Source organism: Trichoderma gamsii (genome assembly GCF_001481775.2).
Source record: "Trichoderma gamsii strain T6085 chromosome Unknown Scaffold_28.2, whole genome shotgun sequence".
NCBI lineage: Eukaryota > Fungi > Ascomycota > Sordariomycetes > Hypocreales > Hypocreaceae > Trichoderma > Trichoderma gamsii.
In genome coordinates this window covers 326,646-341,557 of record NW_020171365.1, presented here as the reverse complement: position 1 = coordinate 341,557, position 14,912 = coordinate 326,646, and the positions used below count along the sequence as shown (strand labels likewise).

The 14,912-nt window shown below is 52.1% G+C and overlaps 5 protein-coding genes across 5 annotated transcripts; 3 read left to right on the top strand and 2 right to left on the bottom strand.

Annotated features, from left to right (window-relative positions):
* Positions 1-1,073: 1,073 nt before the first annotated feature.
* Positions 1,074-3,811, bottom strand: TGAM01_v207562 (hypothetical protein; the record flags this gene model as incomplete). Its single annotated transcript, XM_024550123.1, has 6 exons — positions 1,074-1,162; positions 1,263-1,964; positions 2,056-2,771; positions 2,839-2,890; positions 2,959-2,989; positions 3,482-3,811. The coding sequence occupies 6 exons, from the start codon at positions 3,809-3,811 to the stop codon at positions 1,074-1,076; spliced, it is 1,920 nt and encodes a 639-aa protein (XP_024405143.1).
* Positions 3,812-5,266: 1,455 nt separating this feature from the next.
* TGAM01_v207561 (hypothetical protein) lies at positions 5,267-6,127 on the top strand (the record flags this gene model as incomplete). Its single annotated transcript, XM_018805595.1, has 1 exon — positions 5,267-6,127. The coding sequence occupies one exon, from the start codon at positions 5,267-5,269 to the stop codon at positions 6,125-6,127; it is 861 nt and encodes a 286-aa protein (XP_018661255.1).
* Positions 6,128-8,962: 2,835 nt separating this feature from the next.
* Positions 8,963-10,567, top strand: TGAM01_v207560 (hypothetical protein; the record flags this gene model as incomplete). Its single annotated transcript, XM_018805594.2, has 3 exons — positions 8,963-9,118; positions 9,183-9,983; positions 10,079-10,567. 3 exons carry the CDS (start codon positions 8,963-8,965, stop codon positions 10,565-10,567), a joined length of 1,446 nt encoding a protein of 481 aa, XP_018661254.2.
* A 282-nt stretch (positions 10,568-10,849) lies between these two features.
* On the bottom strand, positions 10,850-12,016 carry TGAM01_v207559 (hypothetical protein; the record flags this gene model as incomplete). The annotated part of the gene is made up of 1 exon (XM_018805593.1): positions 10,850-12,016. The coding sequence occupies one exon, from the start codon at positions 12,014-12,016 to the stop codon at positions 10,850-10,852; it is 1,167 nt and encodes a 388-aa protein (XP_018661253.1).
* A 1,732-nt stretch (positions 12,017-13,748) lies between these two features.
* On the top strand, positions 13,749-14,510 carry TGAM01_v207558 (hypothetical protein; the record flags this gene model as incomplete). The annotated part of the gene is made up of 1 exon (XM_018805592.1): positions 13,749-14,510. One exon carries the CDS (start codon positions 13,749-13,751, stop codon positions 14,508-14,510), a length of 762 nt encoding a protein of 253 aa, XP_018661252.1.
* Positions 14,511-14,912: the final 402 nt, after the last annotated feature.

The following is a 14,912-nucleotide window of genomic DNA, read 5'->3' as shown; positions in this document are numbered from 1 at the left end:
CAGATGCAAAGCAACGCAAGGATTTCACTGCCCGCCTTTTTGTCCCTTGACCAAATAGCCCGTCCCCTATTCTCTTTCTTGCACACTCTCGCGCTCACGCGCATGCCCATGCATGTATCAGGCTCTCAAACATGAGTCCGGCAGCAGTAATAGTCATGACACGATAGAAATCCCACCCAACAGCAGTAAAATAAACACCGCAAAAGACCCGAGAGCAAAAGGTACATGTATCCCTGTCCAGCCCACCAAGTACCTCTATATCGCACATACAGTAATAAAAGGTACTTGGCTTCGTACCCGCCCACCACAGCTCCGCCAGACACAAATAAACGAGATAGTACAAGCAGAAAGAGAAAAGAAAAGAAAAATAGTTGTTCGATCTGTTGTGGGTCCTAGCCCTGAGAGGCTCGGCGCAACAGGCCTGCCATGTGGTCTGGAGCCCTGCCTGCCCTGCCTGCCCTACCCTGCCTGATAGTCGCCGACCTCAATCACGGCTGGAATGGGCTGGATGCCCGGGCTGGAAACTGCGGCACGGCCATCTTGCTCGTGTACCTGTACGCAGTGACTTTGGGCTGCGATCATGAGACCACGTACAAGTACCCATCAGATACCCGCTCTCCCTTTATCGGCGGGCATGCCGTAATTTAAATCAACAAAGGATTGGGTCTCATCTAGTAGCTGACTCATTTCATATTCAGTATCAATAATTAGCCATTGCGGCACTGGGTACGAATAAGTTCCAAAAAGAGCCTCAACACTCCACTCCGTAGTGATTCCGTAATGATTCATGTTCCCCCATGCGTTTGTAGTAATTGTAGCCATAAGAAGAAAAGAGGAACAAGTGAATAATGTTAATGGAAGCGATGTACTAACAGTTCAGCAGCCGACCTGGCTTTCCCAGAATATGTACCCAATATGTACGTGTTATCCAACATCGTGCGCTGTAAGAGGGGAATGTACAAAACAAAGCGAGCAAAAGCGAGTAAAGAGAAGCTGAAAGCGCAGGCAAGAGCGCAGGCAAGTTGTTGGGAGACGTCTCAATAAAGTTTCCGTAAAGCTATTCTCCCAACGCATTAGCTCAGGAACTCGCTCAGCACTTGTACCCTGGTCCGGGCAACTTCGGAGTCCTCGGCCATCTGTTGCATGATTTGTATCATTCGAGCTATGAACATTCATATACAATTAGCATGCTGGACGATAAATACACAAACAGCTCTACGGTATTCGAGGGCAATGGAAGAGAGATGGGAATCGCCACTTACTGATGTCTGCCTTGGCTCGAACAAACAGCGGGTCTTTTGCAAGCAGTTCCTTACCCACAGGCTCTTTGGCTGCTTCTTTCAAGACGTTGCCTATACACAACGCCTCGAGAAAGGCTCTGTGGTTAAAGACCCACCACACGCGAGCCTCGCTCTCCAGCAGGCTGAACAGCAGGAAAAAGGCCCCGATAGCATCGTGGGCGGCCTCCAGTGTGCCCCTTGCGTTGACAGGAACGTCCGGGCTTTCCGACGCGTGGACCAACATGAGGTTGTGAAAGTAGTTGCTCGTGAGAAATAGTGTCTGTCGTACAACACGTTTGTTTGTCCCGGCCAACGTCGTCAGGCTCTCAGCATCCCACGAGCGAAATACGTCCGGAAATGAGCGGTAAACAGCCCGGAAATCGGCAATCAGTTTCGACTTGTGCCGCGCCGTCGCACAGATGGGCACATCAAGAGACCGAGGTGAGCAAATGGTCTCTTGTACTAGGTTTGCCAGCGTCCAGGAGCCTCGGATGTAGGCATTATCAGTCGGGTCGCTGCTGGCGATGGAGGATCCGTGATCAAGCAAATCATCCACCGACACATCAGTATGCGTGGCAGACGGCGGTAGAGACAAGAGTACGGTGAGGAAGGTGTCCTGTAATAAGACTGCCTGCCAGACCTTGCGTCTTTGCTGTTTCTCAAATGGACTCGCATCCGGGGTAACTGAAAGAGTATTTATTGCAACATTAGTTACGGCACACAATCAGAAGGCTGAATATAGAGAAATATTTAGGCAAGTATAGACCAGACATACCTATATTGGGATCACGATGTAAGCCCATGGCATAAGCCTGCCGTATCAATATCCCAGCAAACGCCCAACCGTCTGACGCGTGGTTATCGTTGATAAGGAAGTAAGTCATCAGTACCATGGCTTGAATGGACCGAATTGACGCTGTGCTCAGATATGAAAACATCCGGAGAGCTTGATTACTAGCGGAAGCGTAAAACTCGGCAGTCTGTTTCCGCTCCTGTGGTGTTGTCGACGTGACAAATTGAGCGCCTAGAGCTAGCATGACAAAGATTTGAGCTATAAAGGCGGCATCAACCTGATGCTTCTCCGGTATAGACATTTGCCAAAAATGTTCATAGTCGGCATAGAATGTCTGGCGATGAATCATGGGGTACACCGGATCGACGCATTCGAAATATCGACCGAGTAAAATATCTGCCTGGAGTTTCTCTGGAAGCACAGAGATGACCTCCGGGAGGCCACCTTCACATGTCCAGTAGTTTGCGAATGGGTGTTCCGAACCAACTCCAAACACATTGCTGGCAGTGGCGACGGAGTATGGAACGTTTGATAACAAGCCAGTGGAGAGGGCTACAGCGCCCCTGGACGGAGTATCTTCGCTGCCGTTGACAGTCCTGTCTGCGATATTAGGGACTGGCAGCTTTCCAGAAGACCCCGACTTCTTTTTGGGGGCCTTGGTCATGCGGAGTCCATTGGCAGCCGATCTTGAGGTCTCCCTATCCAAGATATCATGTTAGACAGCCATCTTCAGATAGCTTTAGCAGATAGTTGATAAATACTCACTCAAGTAAGTTGGCAACATGCGCATATCTACACTCAGTCTGCCGCTTGATGCCTACACGAGTTGGTCAACACCATGTCTAACTGTAGTGAGAGTGTATCAAGAGGCTAGACGTGACTTACATGCGAGACAATGGGGCCGACCTCTGTCGCACTACCGGGAATATGACGTTAGCCTATCTTTGTGTAACCACACCCAAGCACCACTCTCTCGAGTGACTCCAAATGGGCCAGTATGAAGCAAGTGTAAGGAGATGGGGCAAGTGATACGCGTGAGAGTGGATGTAGTAGATGTACAGTGGTGTGTATCAACTAGTTGTAAAGTGTCATATGGACGAGATGGTGTAAGGTAGATCATGTTATGAAACAGATGGATGGTTATTGGTAGACGAGCAGATTCAAGAAGGTGCCTCTTCGCAGTTCGGCATGCTGCAGGAACACACGCCTCAATGCCATAGCATTGTCTGGGGAGATGACGCGAGACACCATATAAAAGAAAACGAGTCAGGGAGGTGGGTGGATGTAAGAGGTAAAAACTCCATCCAGAGTCAAGGAAAGGAAACGCAACTGGTTGGCTGTCTGTTTGTCTCAAAGCCAGCCAAAGTCGCACACGCTTGCTCGCTCGCTCGCTCGCTCACTCACTCACCTTGGTCTTGCGCTCAACGCACTCGTGGCACGACAGCGTGGGCTTGTTCCGCTTCTGCTTCTTCTTCTGCGGCCCACTCTCATGACTCTCCATCGTCGCGTCGGCGTCGTGGGACACGATGCCCCGAAAGTCGAGCCCACCCAGCGCTCCGGTGCCTCCACCGCCACCGATGCCCGGCAGGTGATGAGGCCCGGCCGCGGACACGGCCACGGAGGCCGGCGACGCGATGGCGGCGTTGGACAAGGACAATGAGCTGGGGGGCAAGGCGTGGCCACGTCCCACGGCTATGGAGCGGCCCTGTTGGCCTTGCTGGAAGAGCGCCAGATCCATCCAGCCTGCGGCGCGCACAACACACCAGACGCCTTATGCCAACTAACGCAGCGTAGGTAATCAATCAATCCGCACGAGATGCTCCCCTCCCGAGAATAACTACCTAGTTGCCTCGGTCAAGCAGGTCTTTGTCCCCTTTGGGAATGACGCCCGCGACCAACCCGTGGTGCTTTTTTTTTTGCTTTTCTTTCTTTCCTTTTTTCGTCTATTGTGCCTCGCTCTGTCTGATCCGCGCCCCTAAGCCGTGAGGCCCCTGTTGTTTGACTCTCTTTCTGTTGCTTCCTTGGCTGCCAGCGGGTGTATAATTAGCTGTCGCTCGCGCTTGTCCCCCGGGAATAAGACCTGGGCAAATCGGACGCTTGTTTTTGGGATGGATCTCTCAATGGTTGATCCTTCTTGGGTTGTCGGATTTGAGCGCTGGAAATAACACGCTTTGCGAAGGGGGGTGTTTGCCGGATAGCCAAATTATTATAGCGGGAAAAGTGGGAGCGGCCGTTGGATTGGATGACGAGATGCAGAAAATGGGGGGGAAGTCCAGCTCTCAGCCGCAGGGCACTAGCTGATAGGTGAGCGAGTATTTTTTTTTTTTTTAACCTGAGACTCTCAAAGAAGAGAATAGGCGAAACTGCTGGGGTGTGGTGGGCTGAAGCCAGAGCTCGAGGCTTTGCTCGCAGCAACAGTTAATCCGTGCCTCTTCCCAACGACAACTACGGTTCGAGCCAAGCTTGGGGTTCACCTGAGGGCATTGAGCGTGGCGCCGCTGTGGGAATGGACTGAATCTACGGTACGGTCTTGATTTGGCGCGTTCGGTTAAACTGATGCGCCGCATCTGCCTATCGCTTTACTAATTCGGCATATTCACTGGGCAAATAGGTATCTGCCTCGCATAGCAAGTGTTTGCATGTGGCCTCTGGCTGATCATTGGTATTTCGCCAACACAATCAGAAGCGCCAATATTAGAACCCATGCAATCCAACATGAGCTCCCACCATCCCATTCTTCAACTCTGTATATCAGACCGAATTATTGATCGCTAAACGCGTATAAATTAGCCTCTGTCCAGGGTAGGTAACTCTATTTGATTAATTGAACCGGCTAGCTTCGTTACTAATCACATCACTGAACGTGCGGAGAACATGGCGCCGAGCAATGTTGAGCCAGGTTTTGACAAGCTAATGATTGAATCGAATTAGAACATTACAACTAAGTTCTATTTGCAGCAATATAAATTGAGTTATAGACGTATCACAATTCACATATATCAAATTCCGAGAGGTCATTTTGCAAGACCAGTTGCTCTCAGTGGTGCTTGACGCCATGCTCGGTATAAGTGGGGCCAAGCAGAGCTCCAGCTCCTAAATCGCATCATCGGATTGCAATAGTGCTTCATGCTCACTAATTCTTCCCTCCAGCTGCTCTCGCTCAGAGACAACCCCACGTGGTTTCTGTATCTCCATGAACTCGTCTACAACGCCTGCAAGACGCACAAGACAGCTTCTGAGCCATCTCAAACGCAACACAATGGCCAACCGCGAGGCACCATGGCGCTCTACTTTCCTCTCGCACATCCAGCAGATGGACTCGCCCACCTTCACCCTCAGCACGCTCCATCCGCTGGACGGCGATAGTTTTGAGCCTAGGGCTAGGACCGTCATCTTTCGAGGCATGTGGGCTTCTCTGCCAGACAATCACAGGAATCCGGCCCCGCGGAACCCGGCCGTCTACACCAGTGACCTGCCGGCCATTACAACAGACGTGCGCATGGAAAAGGTACCCGAGCTCATTGGCGGCAGGCATGAGCCGTCATCAGCACCACCAGAGCCGCAATCTGCGTTGGGAGGTCCCGTAGAAGCCGTCTTCTGGGCGAAAAGCTCCAACACTCAGTGGCGACTCCGAGGCCGGGCGTATGTCATTGGCCCAGACATTGAGTTGGAAGCCGCCGCGCCGGTAAGAGCAGCCCTGCAGCCCTGGATGCGGGCTGCCGGTGGTGCAGACGAACAGAACGATGCGTGGAGCTGGAGCAGAGAACTTACCTCATGGTTTGGCAACCTGAGCCCCTTGATGAGAGGCTCGTTCCGAAACCCGCCACCGGGAACTCCTCTGACGCAAGAGCCGGAGCCGGGGCTGGGGCTGGGACAGGAGGTGGAAGATGTCAACGATGCGCTGGCACGAAAGAATTTTCGAGTGTTGGTCATTGTTCCAGAGACGATAGACCAGGTGGATCTGTCAGACCCCAAGAGAGCGAGGAGATGGAACCACAGAGCCGAGGTCTCAGGGTCTGAAGTCTCGTGGAGGACAACGGAGCTGTGGCCGTAGAGGTCCGATAGCCGCAGGAAAAGGAGCCATGCGCGCTAATTCACGACCCGATATCCATAGCGGTTGAAAAAGTGGCCAGAGGACGGTTTACGTCCCGCGTGTTTGTACTTGATCTAGTTTAGAGGTAGATCAGAATGGACAACTGGAGCGTGATAAAATCAAAGCACTCGGCGGAGCATGGTGCGACGGATATACGGATACTTTGTACTTGGACTGTCGCGGGTATTAAGTCAGCTTCCTCGGCTACCCATAGACTCTCCAGCCAGCAACGATTCTGTGATGGAATATGAGCAATAATCAACAATTACCAAGCTGGGGCAGTGTAAACAAGGAACGGGGTATTCTGTAACCGCCGAGTTGATGCCTCCTAGCAATGCGGCGTGACAAAAGAAGAATATGTCTCGATCCCGTCTACAGCAGCTAGTTGGCTGTGGAGCCGCCGGCGAGATGACACCTCGTATAAGCTCCTGAGTAAGGATGCTGGGCGCCACGCCAGATCGGTCTTGGGAAGAAGCTTGTTTGTCGCCCGTGGCTTGGCATTCAGCTAGCAGCGGTAGAAGATGCAGCTTGGGCCTGGCGGCAGCATCCTTTGACGTCTTTTGGACGCAGATCGCGAAGTCAAAGTGGGAAGACGAAGGGTGCTGCTAGTATGTAGCAGTGGTGTTTTGCTTGGACACGCATTCCCCGAAGCAGGCCGCCGTTGCATCAACCTGCTAGCGGTTTTGTTTCTGTTTCTTCTTCTTTGTTTCTCGTGCTCCCATAGCACAAGCACGTTTGTGTGTACACGTAGCGTCTGCCCTTGATGCAATCGCCGTGCGTTAGCTGCTGAATCGGGCTCGCCTATCACCATCACCGCCTGCTTTGCAGACACTGATGTAAGGAGCTGCTGCACAGCGCACAGACACCCCTCTACGGCACGCCAGTTCCGTGGAAGACCAACAGCTCTCTTTGATCATTACCCAAAAGAGCCACAAGAGAGAGCGCCAAAGAGAGGGAGAGGAATACAGGCAGTGGGTTTCCTGGTGTGATTCGGCTAACGGCTGGACGGCTTGTCGGCGGAGATGCAGTTGGAACTTGTTTCGCTGAGGCGGCGCAGCAGGCGGAGTGACCGGTTTGGCAATGCCCGAAGCACAGACAAAAAACTTGAGGCCCACGATGGTTTACTTGTCTTCTTTGTTCTCAATTCTATCCCGCCCTTCTCTGAAACAAAAAGCCAAGCATATGCTAGTAGTAATCCTGTGAACGCCGGGTCGAGCTCCGCTGACTGATGGTTTCTCGTACAAGTATATGGGGCCACTGCCCAAAAAAAGGGTGCACAACCCCAAAATCTTTAATAACCTCGTCCATCCATACGAGGTCGGTGTTCTAGAGCCGGCAAGGTTGTGCGATCGGGCCCCTCTTATTTCCCGTTCCTTTCTGTGGTTTATTTCTCCATTACTACCGTATGCGCAGATAGTCTAGTCCCTTTCGAAGGAGAGTCAGTCAGTCAGAGAGAAATAGTGTGGCCGAGGGAGGCTCGGATGGCCGAGTCGATGCCTGCAGAAGGGCGACGGAGGTTGACCGAAAAGGGAGAGGGCATGAACAATTGGCTGCTGGCATGATGAGGCATAGCATGTGTTAGCCTGCTGCGGGTCAGTTGCTCTTACTGTACACGATGTGAACTCGACGGAGGTGAAATAATGGTCGTCGTGCTGCTGCAACTGAGACGTGCTTCTCATAGCGTTTGGCCGATTCCAGCACCCCTGGGCAACGCGGCGATACGCACCGTGAGGAACTCAAGGAGATTGGAGGAAATAGACTTTGTTATCATTGGACAGCAGCCGTCCAGATTGGGCATGTTGTTGATGCTTTTCGGTGCACGTAGCGCGGAGGTGTCGCATCGTGCCCAAACGCTCGTCCAAATCCAAGATCAAGGTGCTGACCTGCCGACAAGGGCCTGTGCAGCATGTAGGTACCGTCGGGCCCAGGCCCAGGCCCATCGTCAGCCGCTGTAACGCTGTAGCTCCAGCGCACGCCGTGGTGCTGCCAGCGCTGCCAACCGCCCTACAGGACCCCGTAATAGTATCTGTCTCAAACCGCCTGTAGCGTGCCCGTATTCCAAGCCCGTCGCTGGTCCCTTTGCCCGCTGCGCCTCCCCCCAGAGGCCCCAAAGTCCCGCATGGACTGGCCGAATGCCCCAAAGGGAGACTTTGCTGCCATGGAATGGAGCATCATCTGCTTGTTCCAGTAAGGCGCCCGTTGCCTTGTGTCTGTACAAGTAGAATCCAATGCGGCCTCAGCAGGCGATACACGAGCCGCTTTGTTTCTTCTCCCTCTCTTCTCTCCCTTCCCACACTCCCTCATTCGCTCCCATCCCCAAAAAGGCCTTTTTTGCTTTCGTACTCGGACGCGCGTCTCTCACGTCGTCTCTCTCTTTTATTAAGCATTTATTGCGGAGCAGGATTCTAGGCTTCTTCATTAAGCTTATTCTGTTTGCAAACCTTTTGCCACTTATTTTGTTCTTTTTTGTTTTGTTTGTTTTGGGTCTTGGCTGTCGTTGCCGTTTTGCACTACTATATACGACGAGGAGAGTATACTATACGGCGCCGTCCGATAATAGTTGCCTAGAAAACCCACACGATGCGTGGCCTCGGCAAGGCGGCGACGCTCATCTTGGCGCCAGCGGCGGTGTTGGCGAGGCCTTTACCGGTGGATCCGACATCAAGAGGTGTGTATAAGCCATGATGAATTACGTCTTTGTGGACAAAGAGAGAAACAATGGATCAGAAAGAGGTTGGAGAGAAGATGAAGCAAAACGCCTAGACGGGGTACCCTATCCGGAGTGGATGAAGGGCCATGCGTGGAATCAACCATCAACCCTTCATCGTTACCTGTACTAATACTGTTTTTCTTGCCATCCGGATAGGTGCTCCAGCCAGCTCTGCCTTTTCCGTCGCTGTTGCTATAGATTCGAGCGGTTCCAAGAATGCAAAGACTACCGACCAAACACTGGTAAGAGGATAAAATCAAAGCTGTCCATGATCTAGTGGAATTGTATTGCTCACGATGATGAAAGGTCTTCAATCTTGACATCCAAGAATCTTCAGAGGCTTGTAACGAGGCTAAAGTAAGAATCGACGGATTCCTGCTCTCTCAAGATGACAACGGCACCGGCCAGGGCACATTCGCCTCGCTGGATGGACACACTGTCACTGCGAGCTGGAACTTCACTTGCAAGGAGCACGTACGACGGGTGCCCTGGGACCAAGACTTGGCATTGACAATCATGTCTTTGGATGGAGAGGCTGTTCCTGAGACGACCTTCTTCACCAGCTTCAGACAACGAACCCCTGTCAAAGTCTACGACATTGGGGGAGATTCCGTTGTTTACACAACCGAAGGCCACGCGCCCACTCGAGTCGACCAAGAAAAGCTTCTGGAGAAGGTGAAGGAAGTCACTGGCCTGACACAAGTCGACGATGAGGTCAAGGCCGAAATCAAAGGCATCCTTTCCATGGAGCAGCAGATCAACGAGCTTAGAGAACTCGTTGTGGTCAAGCAGCGGAAAGTATTGGACGGGCTAGGAATGAGCCCCCCAGCTTCAGCCTTCAACTTGCAGACATTTTATCAAACGGCTAGGCTCGCCTCTTCTACTCTCCGAGGCACCATGGAGCACTGGGTGGATTCTGTGCTCGGATACTCGCCTGATAAAAATCACCGCCATCGGCACCACCGCCATCCTCACCGCTATCCCCATCACCGAGAAGATGACCTTGTTGTAAGCATGCAAGTGGATGGTGAGGGAGGCCAACACTTTTTCTATTACCGCGATCGTAATAGCAACTCTACCAGACTAACACCTGTCCATTCCCGAAGAGTAAGTAATGCCGTCCTCGTTTAAATCCTCTCCTGTGTTTCATACATGAAAAAGATTTCAAATAGAGTACTTGAGTCTAACAGTCTTTCTAACAGCACGTCACCTACGCCCCCCTATTCGCAATCATCTTTACCTTTCACCTGGGCCTTTTCTTTATTCTCCGATCCATCCGCCAGCGAAGCCACACACGCCGGGCGAGAAACCTCAGCAACCGCCAACACCGTCGCGAAGCTCGAGCCCAACGCCGCTGCCAAAGGCAAGCCCGCCGAGCCGACTTTAAGCAAAGCATCCAGAATTTCCTTTGTAATTTCCAGGATTTGTTCCGCACCAAGCACATTGAACTTAACGAAAAGACAAGCATGTTGATCAATTCACGGGATGAGGAGGATGCCACGATGGAGGACGAGCTTGCGTCTTTCCAGGAGGCAGCCTCTGTAGTCAGTGACATGGTAGCTGCTGAAGAAGAGAGGAGGGCGGCGAGGAGGGACGAGTCGCTGCCGCCGAGGATCACTGAGGACGTGAGCCCTCCGGCGTATGATGAAGCGAGGGAAAGATATGATGAGAAGAGACCCGATGGGAATTGAGTAAATCATTATGAAGATGAAAGAAACTATGGACCATCAGGATTGGGAAGACATGAAGCCGAAAAGGCTAATAATACATAATAATAATTATACCACGAGAGGGGAAAAAAAACTAGAAATTGATAGGGCCTTGGTGTTTGTATACAACCAACGGACGAGAATTAAGCAAGCGTGTCATCAACAACATGACGTTGATAGAAAATTACCATTTTTTTTATTAGATAAAAAAAGAAAGTTTCAATGATTCGTAATTTTTCTTTTTAAGAAATGAACATCTGCTATTTATCCATATATAAATTCTTGAAAGTTCTTCCCTATTGTCCTAACCCCTCGCTCCAGATCCCATCCCTTAATCTCACACACCAGCCAATACATGTCCTCGAGCATCGCCTCGGCCTCCTCGCCCGCCATGTGCAAGTCACTCTCGACGAGGATCCTGTCGTCCGGCACGGCACGCACGACAGCCTCGAGCTTTGACCTGCCGCCGTCAGTGCCTAGATTGACGGCCGTGGAGAAGGAGATAAAAATTTGGGAGGGTACTGTGGGATGGAACCACTGCTTGAGGGTATCGGCACTGCCACTGTAAGAGTGGAGGCATATTCGTGGTGGGAAGGGTTTGCCGCGCGCTGCCGTCTTCTTCTTTTTCTTAGGCTCATTTTCATTGTCGTCATCATCGTCAGAGGAGCTGCTTTCTTCGGCCCCCGGGGCGATCCTCTTCTTCTCCCTCCGGGAAAGGATCTTCCTCTCGTGGCCCTTCCAACACGCTGCTATTGTGTCATACAGAACGCCGTGAGCCTGTACGCCATGCACGCTGACTGCCCTCCCCTCGTCACCCGCAAGCCGTAGCTGCGCCTGCAAAACGGCCTGCTGGTGCTGCATCTGCACGCGGTACGGGCTGAGGAGGCGGCCCTCGCGGCCACCGGGGGTGAGACCCTCGTCGCGGGAAGAGGCGTCGTCGGGGAGCCATTGCTGCGGGAGACGGAAGCCCTTGTCGAGGCCTATTTCGCCGACGAGGGCGTGGGGGAAAGACGTGAGGTGTTTGCGGGTGGATGCGATGAATGAGGATAAGGGGGTTGGAGGGGGGAGGGAGGAGAGGAAGGATGGGTCTTTGGGGGTGGGTGAGAGGACGGCTTTGTAGTGAGCAATCTTGAAGGCGTCTTCTGTAGATGTATCCTCTGAATTTGAATTGGAGGCGGTGTCGTCGTAGAGCTGGTATGAGAACCAGGGATGCCAACCAAACGCCGGCACGACTTTGCATGTCCTTTTACTAGTTGGATCAGCAGCAGTCGAGTCTGAACTGGAGCCATCTTCATAGTTCAGCGGCGAGTCTGAGTCGGAAACGCCATGCTCGGCTGCGACCTGCGCAACGAGATGCTGGTCCTGCGAGCGGGTGGCCATGATGGTGAGGACTCGGGCGTTGAGAGTGGCGAGAGAGGCGATTGAGCTCATGGTGTCGGTGGGATGGCAGTGGGCGTCAAAGGCGCCGAGATGCCAGGGAAAAGGGTCATTGTGGTGAGGCCGGCTGTTTGTATCTGATTGGGGTGAGGCGGCGGGAGACCCATCGTGGCCTTGGTTTTGGTGTTGTTGGCACATTTCTTATGTGTCTCAGAGCTTTATGCACGCAGGCTCATCGTTTCTATAAAACTTGAGAGTTTTTGAAAATAAAGTGGATGATCTGGCAAGATCTCGTGTATAGGTTGGCTTGTCCTCCTCGAGTCAGCGGCGATCAAGTGAGACAGCAGATCGAGGCGAGCTGCAATGTCGTGCATCAAAACGTGCTCGAAGCGTGCTCGAAGCGTGAATCGTCTTCTCTGGAGAGTCTAACAGTAGGCGAGCGAGACTTGTGGTGGAGAAGAGCGGGGATGGAGAACGGGCTCCCGGTGACCCACTCAGGACCGATCTCGAATCGAATTCCATCCATTCTTGTAAGTGAAGTCCGTGGTGTAGGATAGACGACAAATCCAGTATCAGCCGCGCTATAGATACTCCTCGGTATAAAGTAGGAGATTCCATATGGATTTAGCATGTATTACTGATAAGTTGATTATACATCCCTATCAAATCAGCATCCATGACTCGACTCTGCCCATCTCCGTCGCTAACAAAAGCTTCATACCCGCCCTGAATAAGCAGCAGACGCGCCACAAGCCACGCGCCGCGGCCGGCTGGCGCTTCCCCGCACAGCATGAATCAAGGCCGATTAACTGCAATGCAATGCAAGAATCCATCCATCCATCTCTCTTTGTCGCAGTGTTGAGTGGTATTAGCAGTCGTAATAGCACCATAATATTAACGTGTCAGCGACCCTGGCTCCTCACCCTAGCCCGGCGGGGATCCGATCCGGCCAACCGGCTGCTCTCAAACATGTGATAGCTAGCATTCGCAACCCACTCATCCCATCGAAAACTCTCCCTTTCTACTGCTCGTCCAGAGCTGCCAAAAACAGGCTTCCACTCTAGTAGTAGCAGCAGCCAAATCCTTAGATCATAGGCCTGCCTAGACCTCACACACACACCTTGACGCCTCCCACGAAACAAGACCCTTCAGATCCAAAGCAGCCACAAGCTTTACTAAACTGCATGCCTACTAAATAACCGAGCTTTCTTTCGTTTTTTTTTTCGCCACCCCTCCCTCCTTTTTTTTTTCTTCTCCTCTTCCTCGTCCAGGTACTGAACATTGCAACAATTTGATTTTCCCTTATCGCTCTTTGCTGACGACCCACTGCCGCGTTTTTATATACATACATGTGCTTAGCCGTTCCCATTTGGCCCCCTGCTCAGAACTCGTCTCAAAGTTTCATGGCCCGTTGTTAAAGCTTCTTATCGCAGCCTCCCTTTTTGCGCTTCCCTCTGTAACACGCATAAAAATCCAAAGACGGCTTGATTGGAATTTATCTCTTCCCTCTTTTGGCCTGTGCTGTTTCATTTTTTTGTCCATTGATACTTTTCTCTTGTCTTGGCGTGTCTGTCGCGTGCTCTGCTCTGCTATTCTCTGCTCTTCTCACTTCAATTTCTTTTTATAAGACATTTGAGCATTCACCTCACCAACGACGATCAATACCAACTTCATCAAAACATTCACTCACAAACAACGAATCCTCAGCCATGTCATGACCCCATCAACCTGCGCCCACATTTGATTAACAGAAAAATCCACACATTTTGAGATTCACTTCTCTCAAATGGCGCTCCTCAATCCTCTCTACGCCTGCGTCGTGCCCTTGCTCCTCATCACCACCATCCCGCTCGCCATCTTCGCCGGCATCACCACCACCTTTGCCTTCTCCATCCTCATCTTCCGCGTCTTCGTCGTCTACCTCGACATCGCCCTCTCTCTCGTGTCGCAATCCCTCGCCCACCTCGCCGAGAGCAGCAGCGGCTTCATCACCAGCAGCAAAAACTCCCATCTTCGGCCCCTACGGACGCCATCGTCGTCGTCCTCCATCGGCAGCCGCGCCAACAGCGTCAGCCCGTCCGCCTCGTCCACGCTGCTCAAGAGGCACCGCCGCCGCCGGCCCAGCTCGTCCGTCTACTCCGGCACCGCCACGCCCGCCAGCGACATTGGCCTCGGCCTCATCCCCAGCGTCGGCGCCGAGCGAGACTTTGAGGGCGTTGGCGGCTGGCGCCTTGGAGACGACGACGACAACGACGCCTGGACCACCATCAATTGTCGCTCCGAGCTGCTGCACGACCGGTCGCACGACAGGCATCACCGGCGCACCGCATCCGGCGGCCCGACCAGCAGGTCGCCCGAGAGCGGCTTTCTCATGATGAAGGGCCGCACCCGGAGCCCCGAGAAGATGCTCCTGACGACGCCGTCGCCAAACAGCTCCAGGGTCCGGGCACCGTCGGCAGCGCCGCGTCTTGGGTCGGGCAACAATCACAGCGATGGATATTTTCCTCTCATGACATACTCCAAAGCAGTCAAAAGGAATCTCCCGTAATGTTGTTTCGGATATCGTGAGAAGAGAACAAGCGTTGCGAGTTATCTATCTTGGTGATGATGATGATGATTATGGAAAGTGGAATGGTTTAGGACCTAAAAAAATTTATCAGACTATGGATGATTTTCTCTCTATACTCTTATCACTCCGGAAATAGGTTGAGTTGATGATAATCTGTACTCAAATTGAGTACCATGGCGCAACGGCACGGATGGGGATATTGGACTGGGCGTTTTTAAGCAAAAGATCAGGAGCCTGCAGTTTGCAAATTTGTTAGATTTATACTGTGATTTTATTCTTTCTACTTCTCTCCTTCATAGCAATTTGTTCAATTAAAATGGACATCGATGTACTCCATTTGATATATACTTTTGAATTTTTCAAATCCTGAGCTTTGTTATC